This window comes from Salvelinus sp. IW2-2015, linkage group LG20 (assembly GCF_002910315.2).
Source record: "Salvelinus sp. IW2-2015 linkage group LG20, ASM291031v2, whole genome shotgun sequence".
NCBI lineage: Eukaryota > Metazoa > Chordata > Actinopteri > Salmoniformes > Salmonidae > Salvelinus > Salvelinus sp. IW2-2015.
The window spans coordinates 60,265,908-60,282,352 of record NC_036860.1 but is presented as its reverse complement, the minus strand read 5'-3'; the positions used below and the strand labels follow the sequence as shown (position 1 = coordinate 60,282,352).

Sequence of the window (16,445 nt, the reverse complement as noted above, 5' to 3'; positions counted from 1 at the left end):
AGGCTAATTGACTCATTTGAGTCAATTGGAGGTGTACCTGTGGATGTATTTCAATTGTATTTGTAGACCTCCATAAGTCTGGTTCATCTTGGGAGCAATTTCCAAGCCGAAGAACACCATCCCAACTTGTGAGAACGGGGGTGGCAGCATCATGTTGTGGGGGTGCTTTGCTGCAGGAGGGACTGGTGCACTTCACAAAATAGATGGCATCATGAGGAAGGGAAATTATGTGGATATATTGTAGCAACATCTCAAGACATCAGTCAGGAAGTTAAAGCTTGGTCGAAAGAACTTCCAAATGGACAATGACCCCAAGCATACTTCCAAAGTGTTGCAAAATGGCTTAAGGACAACAAAGTCAGGTATTGCAGTGGCCATCACAAAGTCCTGACCTCAATCCTATAGAACATTTGTGGCAGAACTGAAAAAGCGGTGCGGCAAGGAAGGATCTGCAGAGAAAATGGAAGAAACTCCCCAAATACAGGTGTGCCAAGCTTGTAGTGTCATACCCAAGAAGACTCAAGGCTGTAATCGCTGCCAACGATGCTTCAACAAAGTACTGAGTAAAGGGTCTGAATACTTATGTAAATGTGATATTTCAGTTTTTTTTTTTTTTTTTAAATACATTTGCAAAAGTGTCTAAAAAACAGTTTTTGCTTTGTCATTATGGGATATTGTGTGTAGTATGATGCGGGGGAAAAAAACAATTTAAATAAGGCTGTAAAGTAACAACATTTGGAAAAAGTGATGGGGTCTGAATACTTTCTGAATGCACCCTACCTCTTAGACAACTGTGAAGTGTCCACAGCAGAGCAGAGTGTCCACAGCAGAGCAGCTACAGGTGGGTGTCCACAGCAGAGCAGAGTGTCCACAGCAGAGCAGCTACAGGTGGGTGTCCACAGCAGAGCAGAGTGTCCACAGCAGAGCAGCTACAGGTGGCCTACTATCATGTCACATAGGTTATAGTGTAGGATAGGACAGTTTACATGCTGGAAACGAGGCTTACTGCTATTGCTCTTTCCTACGGGAGAAGGCTCTTTCCTCGCTCGCCTAAATATTCAGTGCTGCAAAGAAAAGGTTCGCCCATGGCCACAGTGCATGTTCGCGACTGCACACTCCATTTCACTATCTCCGGATTTAGTGCTCTCAGGCACATGTTTATATGACCATTTGTGACTACGACTGATAACAAAACTGCGTCTTTCAGTCAATTATGAAATTAGAAGAAGACGGAATCTAAATTCAACAGGCGCTGGCTGGCAACKAGGTATTTCATTTTTCTGTATGACGATTGATCAGAGACTGATAGAGTGGGGGTATTGGGACTGGGGAAGCCAGTTAGGGAAAGGGGAGGAATCCTCCATTTTATAGGTTGTGGGGAACAATACAGTAAAACACTGTTTGGGAAAGTGAGCTGTTATCAGTGACCTACATGTCAATCTGTCGCTGTTGTGAAAGTATCATGGTAGAAATGACATAACATATTGACAGGGTAGGTGTTAAATACCCAACCGGCCCGCGATAGAATGTAAAATGTAGGCCTACATGCTAGCTACATCGTTTGTATTCAAGGCTATGCACTAGGCAAACACATTCACCATCTATCTATGCAGTCATCACAAATATATACATTTTCTTGGCTCAATCTGATGCACGTGCAAATTGACTGAGTCAGTGAGTGATTGTTGTTGTTGTACTGAGTGGTTGTAATAAATATTGGCAATTTGCATTCCCCAGCTTTGTAGACACGGGAGCTGTCCAGTAGCAGTGGTTCTGAAATCAACGGCTGCAGAACATTGGCCCAACGGGCTTTTCGACACTATCCAGTGCTGAAATTATTCTGGCTCTAGATACATACACCTTTATGTTTACATGTCAGTTAATTCAAGGCTTTTATAAGTGCAATTATTTACGACAGCCTTACGTTAACTGATTGTTGTAACAGCTAGCAGGATACTAGCCATTCAATGTTAGGTTAATCCGGAAGAGGCAGTCTCAAATTGTAAAAACAGGTAACATAATATTGTGTTTTTCTTCTGTAGATTAACCCCCGGACCTGACTTTGGCTTGGTCTTATCATTTGTAAGTGTGGCATTGGAACAGAACAGCATTCCTGTACTTCTATTTTGAGTTACAGTAATTCCCTCAAACATCTCAGGACAGGCTTTACATGTTCTGCCTCAGGTGGTTCTAAAACAGTTCTACCTCCTTCCATTTCCTGAGAGTGGAGATGTTTAAAATGGTATTTGTTTACAGGAGACACCATGAGGAAGTGCAGTCCCTGGGCGTTTCTCCCTATCATGTACTCTCTCTTCACAGCCGCTGGACTCTGGGTTGTGTAAGTGTCTTATTTTTCCTGATCTTTTCAGTTATCTCACGCACTATTCGGCTTTACAGCTGTGTGTGACTTTAACTTAAATTACTTTGGTTACAGGTATTTTATAGCTGTTGAAGATGAGAAGATAACACCCCTGAGTTCAGAATACAAGTAAGGTGGAATATAAATGAAGAAAGTAGAAATATGTTATTCCAGTTATTATGACCATGCACTATTTCTAAATATTAGATGCAATTTTTCACAGGCGATCTGGAACTAAATCCCCTCCATATATAAGGTACACAGCCTATGAGTACCAACCTAATTGGTTAGAGATCTTTATCTAGGATTCGTGCTTCCTGTCAATACAATTGTCTCTCTCTCTCTCAGCATTGCAGGCAATGCTCCCCCGGCCAGCTGTGTTTTTAGCCAGGTCATGAACCTGGCTGCCTTCGTAGGTAAGCCTGATGCATGTTCTCCTATTTTCTATCATATAAAGTTTACGTGTACATGAAAACACAGTCAACATTGGACATTGTACCATAATATATGCAGGATATGAGATGGAGGATAGAGACAAGAATAGAAACAACAGGATGCATATTATAAAATGGGGAAGTACCGTGTATTGATTTGGATGGATTTACAGTCAGCAGTTCCAGCGGCAGAACATGTAATGCTCATTACAAACCGTTATTGATGAGGTTAGTATTGAGCAGAAACAAAAGCCTGCACACCCTGTGGGTCCCCAGTACCAGGAATGAAATGGTTAGAGAGACTACCAGACCAGAGAGATCCCTTATGGGTCTTCTCCTTTCAGGGTTCATCATTGGTGTCCTCAGATACCTGCAGCTGAAGCCCCGGGTCCATAAACCCTGGCTCAATATTGGCAGTCTGGTGGCCCTGTCCCTGGCCTGCTTCGGCATGACCTTGGTGGGAAACTTCCAGGTAGGAGTCACTGGCTCTGTCCAGAAAATAAACCTTCAGCCCCTAGACACTTCCCCTAGTCCCTAACTGCCCCTTTCCCAAACTTGGTCCTTGGGACCCAAAGGGGTGCACGTTTAGTTTTTTGCCCTAGCACTACACAGCTGATTCAATCAATCAACTAATCACCAAGCTTTGATTATTTTAATCAGCTGTGTAGTACTAGGGCAAAAACCTAAACATGCCCCCAGGGCGGGCCCCAGGACCAAGTTTGGGAAACGCTACCTTAACCGCTAGGCCAGGGCTCTCCAACCCTGTTCCCGGAGAGCTACCCCCMTGTAGGTTTCCGCTCCAACCCTGTTCCCGGAGAGCTACCCCTCTGTAGGTTTCCGCTCCAACCCTGTTCCCGGAGAGCTACCCCCTGTAGGTTTTCGCTCCAACCCTGTTCCCGGAGAGCTACCCCCCTGTAGGTTTTCGCTCCAACCCCAGTTGTAACTAACCTGATTCAGCTTTTCAACCAGCTAATTATTAGAATTGGGTGCGCTAAATTTGGGTTGGCACGAAGGAGGTAGGCTCTCCAGGAACAGGGTTGGAACCCTGCCCCAGACTGTCCCTGGCGTACTTCGTAGGAGTCACTAGTCTTACACAACCCTTAGCCCCTACATCCAGACCCAAAACATTTGAGAACCACTGACAAAATCTACGAAAACCTCAACTTGGTTTGCAGCGATAATCAGATTTTTGTCAGAGTGTAGCAGGGTCACAGTAATGAAATGAAACACAAGAGCCATGTCTGTCGTCTGTCTGTAATGTGTCTGGTCCAGCTGTCAAATGACGAGGAGCTCCACAACATTGGGACGTCCATGACGTTTGGCCTGGGGACGTTGTTCTGCTGGGTGCAATCTGTCATCACCCTGAAGGTCAACCTGAAGAACGAGGGCCGGAGGGCGGGCATCCCACGCTTCCTACTGTCAGGGGCTGTCACCGCCTGCATGCTGCTCTGTATCCTTCCTCTGGCTTGCACCAGGGACTCACTCTGTCACTTAGCAGACGCTTTTAAACAAAGAGACTTACGGTACAGTGAGGGCATTACTATGGGTATGTTGGCTGGATACAGCTGTAGTGGTGGAAACCTTTCTTTCACTTATTCAGCCATGTTAAATCAGTGTTTACCATGAAAGAGGAAGCTAGGAAGTACGCATTTTGAAAGTACATTTTGTAAAGTGTTTGTTTGACCCTTAACCCCCCCGTTCAGACTTTGCTCTGATGGCGCAACGTCTTCACATGCACGCAGCGCGGGCGCAATGGGCGCTAGTCATGTTCTTCCTGGGCTTCCTTGCCACCTTTGCCATCGAGTTCAGACACTACCACTTCGAGATTGTCTGCACCGACGACCGCGATCCGCCTCTTAGCCTGTCAGAAACCTTCTCCGAGGTGTCAGAGTACCAGTCGGACCAGCTATAGGGCGGCTCCAGAGGACAGAACCAGCTATAGAGCTTTGGTGTACTACAAAACAGTTAGGTTGCCTGTCGTTGTCAGTTGGGGGTAATTTACAAATGAACATGATATTTGTAAGGGTCAAGGGCTCCAGTTTGTCTCTTGTTAGTTACTGAAGAAGAGTTAGTCAAACACTACTGCATGTCTGCCTGTTTGAACACAATAAGCTGTGAACGACTGTCTTTCTAGTACTACTGTACCTTGAGGTGATCTTTCAAAAGCAACAAACTCTTTCCATGAGCACAAAGAAGGCATCATTACCTTTGTCATCTCATCAACAGTAAAAGGGATGTTCGCTAAAAGTTGCTAAATGGTTTAATTGAAGATGGATGTGCATGAAGATGGCTGTTTATTATGTAGCTGAGTTGTAGAAGGATAGATAACTCATATCTCAGATTGATAGTGACACTACCCCACTGACCTTCCTTTCAAATGAATGCAGCCAAATGCCTAATTGAATGTGTGATGGGAGTCATCACCACTCCCATTTTGAGTCTTCTCATTCTACCGACAGAGGTGTTCTGCTGCATTCTCTATTTCCTGTCCGTCTTGTCTACCTCCCTCTATTCTCAACCTGAATTAAGACAGACAACAGTTTGTGATGAAGCCGATCTCAGCTTCTCTGTGAAGATGAGTAGTACAGTAGTATTATCATCCAGATACAATGATGCCATTTTGAACCATATTGCTGTTGCACCCATTAACCACAAGTCATGGGAACCCTTTTCAGTGTTCTCTCTATTTCACGTTTCTTAGTACAACACGAGGCTTCATCATTACCATTCAAGCATAACTGACAAATGCATCTCAGTGTTGTACTGCTGTTTGTTAGAACATTACAATTATATTTTACAATAAAACTTGCCTTTGCATTCTGATTGGACTTGTTGAGTATAGCCCAATCCTGTACATGTTTCAAAGTGACTCACTGTACAAAAAAAACACTGTGCAGTAATGTAGCACTCAACTTCCAAGAGCCTATTTAACCATATTACAGTTAAAGAAATACAAAGTGATCAACTTAAATAGTTTTTATTTAAAATGCTTAAAAAAAAAGAAGAAACCCTGTCATGTCCCTTAAACGTGCAGTCTGCAAACTGGTACGGCTCTTAGTGCTTGTTCCCCACCACCCACCCTGTGCGTAGCCTGGATACCCGACAGTTCCTGTGTYCAACAACGCTACACTGGCCAGAGCAGAAACAGACTGGCACCCAGGCTCCCCTCTTAGTGTACTTCCAAAGTCCTTTGATCAATGGCCGACCATCCCATTCCCCTCCCACAAACAGTTCTCATGTGTGGCCCGGTTCCAGTTCGGTTAGTAGCTCATTCCCTTCGCCTCTGAAAGGACTAGATAGGTGAAAGCAATAAGACAATGGCTCCACCTGGCTCTCCAATAGGTTTAGAGGAGAGTCCATCACGTCGCTTTTACCGTTCCAGTCCTTTCATTAGACCTAAGGGCAGCAGGTGCTAGGGGAAGCGGGAACTTGATAGAACAGGGCCAGTGAGTGAGTGTGTTCTCCCACTCTGTGGTTGTGTTCTGTTTCTCTACTCTTCTCCCTGAAGTGTGCATTCGTTACTCCCCCTCAGATTTAAAAACAATGCAAAGGTGTAAGATATATGGTGAAAACTCCCATGTGAAGACCAATCAGTTTTTCTATATCCACAAGGGGGAGTCAATGAGCATACACTTTGGGGAGGTGAAGGGGAAAATCGGACAGCAGCATCTCTACCCCCTCCCCCTACCCTCTTCTCCCTCCCCCTACACTCTTCTCCAGTGTTAAGCGCTGCCCGTCACTTCCAGTTGGCTGAAGGTTGTAATGAGGTTATAGTGAGACCTTTCTTCCTCTGTCAACTCCATGTTCCCTGGCCGTACCACTACAGCCACGTTCACACCAGCATCCTCCGCTGCCTTGGCCTCTGCAGGGAGGAACAAAACACACTACTGTAATAGCCTCCTCTCAGTCATCCATGTTCCCTGAGCTACAATAGGATCCCACAACAGCAGGCTTACTCAAGTCCCAGTCATGGTGTAACAACAGAGGCCCTAACCCTTGGTTTTAAGTTAACATTCTACACAACAAAGGAAAGCAGAACATGTGACATGGAGGCCTCATGGTGGTTGTGGTCCCAGCCCCTGAGGTAACTGTGTGACTCTCTATGCGTTAGCGCACCGCTACACTAACATGATGGCATCTGCATTCCCTCAGGGGGAGGCCCTCGCTGCAGTGCAGTGCAGCACTAATACAGTACTGATTTAACTCTGATACAACAGCCTTTCCAAATGCTATTCTGGATTAGTGCAGGGCTAGCTACATGGCTTTGGATATAAACATCTGGTCAATGTATTATTTATCTTCCTTCATGTTAACCAGTAGGTTATTGAGAACATGTGTGTACATAAAACAGTTCATAATATACTCAAATAAATAAAAGTTCAAATATGCCTATGGCCTAATGCTGGCTGGGTTGTTGTAGTTCAGGACAAGCCCTTTGACTAGCTAGTGGAAAAATCCACTGTTGAATTCAGGGTAACAGCTAAGGCTGGCAAGGCTTCGGAGGGTGATCCTGCTAAATAGAAAGGCTCTGGCTCAGTCTGATTTATGTAAATGACATTGTGTTAAACTAATCCGCCTGCTACAACACTTACCTCGTGTGACATCCGTCAGGAACATGATTTCTTCAGGCGGGCAGCCCATTCTCTCTGCAATCCTCACATAGCTTTTACTTTCTACTTTAGTGCCCATGTTGGTGTCGAAGTGGCCATCAAATAGCTGAAAGGATAGAGAACATCTGAATTTAGCTGGGAGTGTATTACAATGTAGATTAGTGTGTGTTCTAAACAGGTGTATAAAAGAGAAGACTTCCTTACATCTAGTACGTCTCCCTCTACAGAGTATCCAAACAGTAGTTTCTGAGCCTCCACACTGCCAGAGGAGTAGATATAGACCTTCAGGCCCTGCCGTCTCCACCTCCTGATGGACGGTACCACGTCCTGGTACACCCTGGTTCACACACACACACCTTAGTAATCCTGTCTTTTCATCGGGATGAGTCATCGGGTTTGAAGGTGACATTTGGAAGAAATGCAACAGTACAATAGGACTTGATCCTCCCACAGGCGGTTTAGAAGCCATCACCTTGAGCACAATAACATAGGGCTTCACAGCCTGTAGGCCTACATTCATGCAGGGAAGAATCTAATCTTGCAATCTGTGCACACATATCTCTGACTTATGTTAACCATGAAGTGAGGTCTATGGGAGATTTGCACTAAGATCGATTAAGGATTCATCCCTCCTACAATAGTACCCTCAGACAGTAGTAACCTTTAGTCATTTTCAGCAGACGCTCTTAGGTTAAGTGCCTTGCTCAAGGGCACAGAGATTTTTCACCTAGTTGGCTCAGGGCTTCGAACCACCGACCTTTAAGTTACAGGCCCAACGCTCTTAACCGCTAGGCTACCTGCCGCCAGTAACCTCCTACATCCCTCACAGCCCCACCCGTCCAATAGAAGGAACACTCCCAGCTACTTACTCGCCTTTGATTCTCCCGGCAGCGTAGGCCGCCCTCCACATGTGTCCCTGCAGCTGTTTCAGAGCCGTGGACTTCCTGTCCGAAGCCATCTGCCACAGCACGTTGTCCACCACCTCCCTGATGGCTTTCTCCTCGTCCGTGTGCCCAGACTGGTCCAGGGAGTGCTGCGCACACGCTCGGTGCAGACGCAGGTCCTCTTCAACCTAACATGATGACCGTCACAGGACATGGTCAATCAGGTCATGTTCATTAGGAAGCAGGGTTCGATTACACATTGACAACGCTTGGGGTTGTCCAACATAGATATATTAACTGACATTTACGGGGCTTGTTTGGTGCATTGATATTTCAAGGCTGGCCTCTGCCCTCCATAAACCACCCCCATCAAGGATGGAGACAGGCAGCTCCTGGCAGACAGGAAACTGTTCATTCCAGTCAATTACATATGGAAATCACCATGCTATAATGAGAACTGATTATTGTTCTGCCTTCTACAATTCAGTAAGCTCATTGGAGAAAAGATCTCATAGCTCAATTCACAGACTTCCTGGCTTCATATCTTATTGAGGAACCTAATAATGTTAACTAATTTACTGTAATCTGTTTGTCTATGAATGTAGATAGCGTGCCATGAACTATGTCAGTGTCCATCAACCCCCTGRTTCTGGTCCCTCAGATGACCGATCTAGTCAGCTTTCAAGTGCAAGTTTTGATTTTAGGCAAGTTGTCCTCAAAAGGAGTTAAACCACCTTAGTTTGCCAGTCCCTGGTGAAAAGAAAGCAGCATCCTGTAGTAGCCAGTGAATATGAGTGCAGCTCTAAAAGCTTGTCTCCTGCACTCACATCATCCCATATGACTTCTATGGTCGGTAGCTAATCAAATACACCCATTATCTGTGACCTACATATATATATATATATATATATATATATATATATATATATATATATATATATATATATATATATATGTGCTAAACCCAAACCCACTGGATTACAGCAAACAATGAAAACACAGGAAATCTAAAATCCATGTAGGCCTAGCTCTTCAGAAGAAAATAAAAACATTGTTTAAATATGTTCCACTGTAAATCCATGCAGTTAAAACAGATGACAATAATAGTTAGCTACACGAGATGAGGTTGCTATGGCTGTTGACACCAAACTCTGAACAGCAGAGTCGTTTAATGTACTAATCTGTACTAATCATACCACACAAGCAATCATTAACTGGTTCAACAAATCAAAATGTACAGGTTTTCAACCTAAATTAATGCATGGGAGTTGCATATTCTGTCTGAGATTGTGTGCAGTCAGTCACTGCTGACTGGTCATCATTTTCCACAGTTTGCAGCAAACCAGTTACCTGTTTCTTAAGGAGATGCACGTCTTGTTTGCATTCATCTTCTTCCCAGTGCGCCGACAGATACTCCTCGAGATGATCTTTGATGTATGGGAATAAAATGTCCTATAGTAGAGAAATAGCACCGTTAGCATGTAGCTAGCTAGCAGTCAAACCATCAGTCTACCACAAAAGCCATGCATTTGTCTCGGTTTGTTGTCCTAGCTACCTTTACAAACGTTATTGGTGTCGTAGTTCCTTCAATATCCAGCAAAAGTGCGGTAGTGTTTTCAGGGATTGAAACACTGGCCATTTTCCTGTCTGAAGCCGTCTACTGTAGTTAGTAGCTAACTGTTAGCTTAGCTATCTAACGCTACCCAGGCCGGAGAAACGCGAGCAATCCCTAACAGGGGACTACCAATTCCTTTCCAAATATATATTTTTTAGGTTACTTTTCAATTAGCTATTGTTGGGTAGAGCAGACTCGTCAGCACACATAAAGCAGCCAGACCCATTGAACGTGCTCAAGAAGAGCGTGCATAAGAGCAAAGAAAGTCTTGTGTTTCCAGGAAGGCGTGATAATGACGACCACGAGGGTAAAGCACCATGGAATGCTACACATAAAATATTAAATGACAAAACCAAACATTTAGCTAGGTTAGGAAAATAAAAAAAGGACACTGTGTGCTGAAATATCATAACATTGCTAATTTCGCTACAATAGTTTTATTTACTGGTGGGTGGGGCACAGACATGGGCCATGCGCAGTCGAATGTGTCATTCCACATATTCTAGAATGTGTGAAGCGTTGTATAACCATATCAAGAGATTCTCTGCTCTGTCGTAGCTAATTATAAGGCCAGTGTTTGAGCACAACATGTGTACAGTGCTTTCAATATCTTTGGCTGGTACTGTATGAGTATGACAGGTGTGACATGGCTAGCTAGTTAGTGGTGCGCGCTAGTAGTACGCGCTAGTAGTACGTTATAAAAAAAAACTTCGTTAGTAGCGTTTAAATCGGTGACGTCACTCACTCTTGAGACCTTGAAGTAGTTTCCCTTGCTCTGCAAGGACCGCGGCTTTGGTGGAGCCATAGGCAACGATGTTTCGAGTGCCACTGTCTGAAAAGTAAACCTAGATGGCGACAGAGCCACATGCGTTTGCGCAGATATCATACTCTCCTGGGTAAATATTACAGTATCTAACAGAAGTGTTTGCAGAGATGTTTGAAACCTCTGTTCAGTCTCTTTTGGTGTTTGTTGATAATAATGGAAATCATATGCAGTATTTCGTTTTGAGGCAACAAAAAGGTAATTTACTGTGTTGCTTTTAATTTTCGAACAAGAATGAAGAAAGTAAAATCAGAGATTTTAGAATAAAATGCCATTGGTAAAAAAAATATTAAACCCAGGAAGTTGTTTGTAATGATGATAATCTGTGATCAACTTTAACATTACCAATCAGCAATTTACGTAAAAAGTGCTTGTAGCAAAGACAACAGCGCCCCCCCCCCCACTGAGCCGCCGCAACCAAACCACATCATCTGCGTCACTCCCCGCCACCCAGTCCACCCTTGATGTCAGCCATTTTACATAGCAATCGCGACTGAATTCGTCCCAAAAAGTATTTAGCAATCAGGCCTAACGTTAAATACACATTTCTGTTTAACAACCGGGTGACATTCGAAAATGGAGACCGAAGGCCAGGTTGACTTCAGTACAGACGAGTTTCCAGAGGGGTCCAAGATAAATGCAAGCAAAAACCTGCAGGATGACGGGTAAGCGGCTTGACGTTAGCCTAGCTAGCTACTTTCAGCAAGAGTAGCTAGCTAGTAGGTGTAGCTAACCAGCTAGTGTTATTTCTGCCAGCTGGAGACAACTTACGTCATCTTTGATTCAAACGTAGCGTGTTATTGGAGTGGTAACACGCTAATGTGTATTAGGTTACTAGCCAATGTTAGCCAGTCCCTGTTGTGATCATGCATGGCTAGCTAACGTTAGCAAACYARCTGGCGTCATGTCATTCAGGCCAAGTTCCCTAAGTGGGCAAACGGGGTTGGCTATGTGCTGTGAAACATGTCACCGCGTTATTTGTAGCTAACTAGTTTATAATCAGATTGATGTCGTGTTTGTTATTGGCGCTCTTTTTTTCTCTTGCACTACGTTAACGTTATTGATGGTTTTTCGAATTCTGACAGATAGAACAATAGCTACACATGTCCTGTACATGTACTCGGTGGCCACCCAAGCTAGAATCAGGTGTGTGTAGTAGCTAGTTAGATACAGTTCACTGATCTAGCTGTTGCCTTTTATAGCTAACCGTTCTAGACAGTTTGAATCGTTTGGCCTAATCAGCTTGCTGGTGACAACAGCTTGACCTAAAGTAAATGAGTCATTTATATAACTAGGCAAGTCAGTTAAGAACAAAGTCATAGCTAGTGACTCAGGTTGTTAGGGATGTATAACAAGGATGTAGTTATGACTGTTTGATAGACTGCATTTGTCTCCTTGATTCTCCATTCACAGCAAGATGTTCATTGGAGGGCTCAGTTGGGACACCAGCAAAACAGACCTCACGGATTACCTGTCGAAGTTTGGAGAGGTTCTGGACTGCACCATCAAAACAGACCTGATGACTGGCCGGTCCCGGGGCTTCGGCTTTGTTCTCTTCAGAGACTCAGAGAGTGTAGACCGGGTAAGCACTAGAACAGACTCACTGAGCAGAGAACAGGACAGGCTGTCTCTTCTTGCTCTCTTAATTCTGAACAAAATAGTTTCAAGACATACATAGTTGGCATCCACTCACATCACTTGATCACACACACCCTGTTTCACTGACACATTATCCTGTATGCAGGTGTTGGAGCTGAAGGAGCACAAGCTGGACGGGAAGCTAATCGATCCAAAGAGGGCCAAAGCCATGAAGGGGAAGGAACCGCCCAAGAAGGTGTTTGTCGGAGGCCTCAGCCCAGACACCCCGGAGGAGGAAATCAGGGATTACTTTGGCGCTTWTGGAGATGTAAGAGAGTGACAGAATGAGTGCACTGTCAACGTATTCGTATGTTTTATTCTACGTTTTTAGATATGGTAAACCCACACTTTTAGGAAGCTGTAAGTCCACTGAGCGAGTGTGGCAATGGAGCTAGAGCTGATGCTATTGTATAATTTACCGCCTTCACATGGTACAAAGACTGAGAGATACGCAGAATTGTATGATTACTGTCTTCATTAGCCACTGAGAGAAACTTTGTTTCCAGATTGACAGCATCGAGCTTCCCATGGACACCAAAACCAACGAGCGACGTGGGTTTTGCTTCGTGACCTACTGCGAGGAGACTCCTGTTCAAAAGCTGTTGGAGTGCAGATACCACCAAGTTGGGAGTGGAAAGGTAGCTGGATTCCGCTTATTCACAATGACCATTTGAACGCTGTTACACATCTTGCGCTGATAGGCAAAGCTATTATTTCTATGCTATTGAACCAACTTAGTTTAGACAGCCATTTTGAAGAATGTTGGCAGTCAAATAACATGTGACTGTAGGTACTTGAAGAAAGTGTCATCACTGTTTTCCACAAGTGTCTTGGTTAATGGGCTGATTTCTCTGCAGTGTGAAATCAAAGTGGCCCAGCCCAAAGAAGTGTATAGACAGCAGCAACAACACAGAGGAGAGAGGGGAGGCTACGAAGGAGGGAGAGGAGGTGGAGGATACAGGGGCCGGGGACGAGGAGGTACATCTACCCTATGACACTGAAGAATGCAAATCTTTTTTTCCCCCTATCATTATTTATTCTTCCAATAAGAMATTTCTTGTGTGGCATTTGACACATGCAACAATGACAGTACTGACAACTGAAAAGGGCATGCATTACAGTACATTGAAAAGAAAATCAAGACATACAATTGTCTTTGAAACTACAATATAGGCTTGTCACACTGAAACTCTCCATTGTCTCTGTGCAGGTCAGAGTAACTACAACCAAGGTTACAACGGCTACTACAGCCAGAACTATGGTAGCTACGGCAATGGATACAACCAGGGCTACAATGGCTACGCAGGCTATGACTACTCTGGCTACAACTATAATAGTTATGGTTATGGACAGGGATACGACGACTACAATGGTAAGCTACACTATTGATGCCAACTATCGAAACAAGCAGTGCCTTTCAGCCCCCAACAACAACTCATGTACTTCTAGCTAAGACAACAGGTGGAAAAAAGTATCCTTGTATGTAATCAATAGCTCTGGAAAAAAATAAAACAGATGTCTGTAATGCTGCCTGCCTTGGGTCTCTTTGCTCTGGTGCATGTTTGTGAGGGGTYCTCCATATCCAGGCAATGCACTTTTATTTTACGGGGAACACTTGCAACATTAATAATCATTCAGCCCATGTAAAGTTCTAAGATTACATTTGTATTGCACACACTTCTGAGAGTACTTGTAGTTCAATTCCTGGGTATATAAAGTAAAACACAGCTGAGCTGTATAGAGTTTTTGGTACATATGTCTTGACACATGATTGTGCATATCAATACTGATACAATAACATTCAATTTGAAAGTCCAAGCAAAAATAACACAACTGGGTAAACAAACACTGCAGACTACATCCTACTGATATGTGATTACTGCTGCCATTTACCCCCCAAAATTAAAGTGAACTTGAAAAAACTCCCATGTCAACTAAACTCCATTGATAAAACCTTGATAGGATTTCCTTTTGCTACGTTTTTGTTTAGTTAGCCTGTGACACTCATCTTCCTGACCTCTAACCCTTGACCTTCCCATAGGCCAGCAGAGCAGCTATGGGAAGGCCTCTCGAGAGGTCACAACCCACCAGAACAACTACCAGCCTTACTGAGCTGATCTGATCCAACAGGACCTGCTTAGAATTCTGGTAAGACCACACTCCCACCTAAGGCTTGACTTTTAAAACAAAACTTCAAAATKTAAAGATCAATAGACACTAAATAATTACTCTAAAACCTATCATGAGAGAAAGCAAGTGGTTACTATTACGATGCACACCCCCATTTTGACAAAACTAAAAAGTAATGTCTATAGATCTTTAATTACAAAAATGCTTGTGCAGCGTTTTATTTTTATTAAGCTCTCCAGAAAAAAAACGTAAGCTTTTTTTCTGTAGATTCTCCTTTTTTCCCTTGCTTTTTAACAGGTGTTCATAAGGAAATAACATAAAGAGACTTGATAGCATTGTTAACAGGTAAAGTACTGCTAAGGGTACAGAGTAAGGACCTATCCTTAGTTTTCCTTTTCCTAACTCTGATGTTGTACCTTGTTTGTACCTGCCAGCGGGGACTTCATTGCAGGCCGTGTGTCGCCTGATCACGACAATCTCTGGGCGACGCACATAGCGGGCAGAGAGCACGGCATGCACAAGAAAACGCTGTCCTGTGGTATGGTCTCTTCACACTTCCTGTAACCAGCGATAAACAAAAAGAAACATAAGAGAAAGGAAATTAATCTCTTTTCAGTTTTTAAAGTGTTTGCTATAACGATTTGTCTGAAATTGATTTTTTACAGGATATTAATATGAAAGTGTAAAAATGTTCTTTGACTTGTATTTGTGTATTCTCTTAATTTTAGTGGTCTTGTTTCAGTTCTGGACCTTCAGTGTTTTTTCTATAATGAACCCCTTTCTTAAATTGCTAAAACTCATAATGATTGCTTTTTCTTTATAGCCCTTAGAGAACTTCACTTGATAAACACCCCAAAACTTTTTTTTTTTTTTTTTTACTTAGGTGTTAAAGATCATATGTAAACCAGCTTTATGATGCCATAAAAAGCTGACAACTCAAAATATATGAGCTATTTGTGTATCTGGCTTTAAATGTCCATCAAATTTGTTATCTTTTAGTTAGGGTCACATTTGGGCTTGCTCCTTAATGGTGAAATTTACCCACCAATTCATTGGAGCTGAAGCTTTTGCTGGCCGGTGAGCTGTTACAGGACTGGTTACARAACCTTGGTGAAGCTGAGTTCTACACGTGATCTTTAAAACGGAATGGAGAAAAATAAACGAATAGTTTAAGTTGACGACACAAGCAGAAGTTAAACAGTGAAACGTGCAAGGTTCACTGTGCCCTGCAGAGCTCCAAMGTTGGTAACATCTGTGTTGTGTTGTGTCCTTGTTTGCAGACGGGCTGGCTGGAGAATGACCCTGTACCCAGGTGGAAGCGTTGGGGGCTGAATCCTGTCCTGTCCTCAGATCAGCTCATGTTTTAAACACCAGGCCCTTATTTCGTTGTCCTCCTCTCCCTGAGTTGAAGCTGGCATGCAGCGTGTCTGACTTTGTAAATAGCGAGATTGCTGCTTTTTGGTTTTGTAGGTCTAGGTTTCATTTCATCGTGATTTAATGTGTTCTTATTACCTTGATTTTCAATTTGTCCAGCCTTTCTTTTAAACTTGGATTTTCTGCCGTTTTGTTTGATAAAGGGATTATTAAAGAGGGTACAAAACTCAAGAGCTTGACTTTGTAGTACTTGATATTCTGTTTTGCATTTCATAACACCGAACAATAGCTTCCGCGTCATTATTTGACTTGAACATTTAGGCCTGTAGGTACAACTTCAGCCTAGGTGCAGTAATCGTTACACAACTTGATTCACACAACACTAAGAGTTTGTTTATCGTGACATGAGAATAAACCCTGCCATATTTTCTAGATCTGTTTAGAGATATTATTGCGTATGGAACCTGTCAAATTCAGTCGGTGCGAAAAAGATCAACCTGTTGTCATACAAACCAGACGGTTATATAACATACTGCAGTGCAATACGTTTCAAAGCATAGCAAAAGTTGTTCTATTTG

General features: G+C 43.3%; 3 protein-coding genes across 7 annotated transcripts; 2 read left to right on the top strand and 1 right to left on the bottom strand.

Moving 5' to 3' along the window:
• Nucleotides 1–855: 855 nt before the first annotated feature.
• tmem150c (transmembrane protein 150C) lies at nucleotides 856–5,616 on the top strand. The gene is made up of 9 exons (XM_024011448.2): nucleotides 856–1,267; nucleotides 2,043–2,082; nucleotides 2,257–2,338; nucleotides 2,435–2,488; nucleotides 2,583–2,615; nucleotides 2,708–2,775; nucleotides 3,138–3,265; nucleotides 4,066–4,243; nucleotides 4,497–5,616. Exons 3-9 carry the CDS (start codon nucleotides 2,265–2,267, stop codon nucleotides 4,703–4,705), a joined length of 744 nt encoding a protein of 247 aa, XP_023867216.1. The 5' UTR covers nucleotides 856–1,267; nucleotides 2,043–2,082; nucleotides 2,257–2,264; the 3' UTR covers nucleotides 4,706–5,616.
• Nucleotides 5,617–5,754: 138 nt separating this feature from the next.
• Nucleotides 5,755–14,998, bottom strand: enoph1 (enolase-phosphatase 1). Of its 2 annotated transcripts, none has more exons than XM_024011447.2 (6): nucleotides 14,910–14,998; nucleotides 9,638–9,739; nucleotides 8,273–8,475; nucleotides 7,608–7,740; nucleotides 7,386–7,509; nucleotides 5,755–6,655 (listed from the first exon to the last, which is right to left on the bottom strand). In XM_024011447.2, exons 1-6 carry the CDS (start codon nucleotides 14,937–14,939, stop codon nucleotides 6,516–6,518), a joined length of 732 nt encoding a protein of 243 aa, XP_023867215.1. In that variant the 5' UTR covers nucleotides 14,940–14,998; the 3' UTR covers nucleotides 5,755–6,515. The 2 variants fall into 2 exon arrangements, with proteins under 2 accessions (XP_023867215.1, XP_023867214.1); XM_024011446.2 differs by lacking the exon at nucleotides 14,910–14,998 and adding an exon at nucleotides 9,843–11,018.
• Nucleotides 11,176–16,098, top strand: hnrnpdl (heterogeneous nuclear ribonucleoprotein D-like). 4 transcript variants are annotated; one of them, XR_011481796.1, is made up of 9 exons: nucleotides 11,176–11,390; nucleotides 12,139–12,307; nucleotides 12,470–12,631; nucleotides 12,870–13,001; nucleotides 13,221–13,341; nucleotides 13,574–13,735; nucleotides 14,405–14,511; nucleotides 14,928–15,031; nucleotides 15,774–16,098. XR_011481796.1 is itself a non-coding variant. In XM_024011444.2 (8 exons), exons 1-7 carry the CDS (start codon nucleotides 11,302–11,304, stop codon nucleotides 14,473–14,475), a joined length of 906 nt encoding a protein of 301 aa, XP_023867212.1. In that variant the 5' UTR covers nucleotides 11,176–11,301; the 3' UTR covers nucleotides 14,476–14,511; nucleotides 15,774–16,098. The 4 variants fall into 4 exon arrangements, 3 of the variants coding, with proteins under 3 accessions (XP_023867212.1, XP_023867211.1, XP_023867210.1); XM_024011444.2 differs by lacking the exon at nucleotides 14,928–15,031; XM_024011443.1 differs by having other exon boundaries at nucleotides 14,928–16,098.
• Nucleotides 16,099–16,445: the final 347 nt, after the last annotated feature.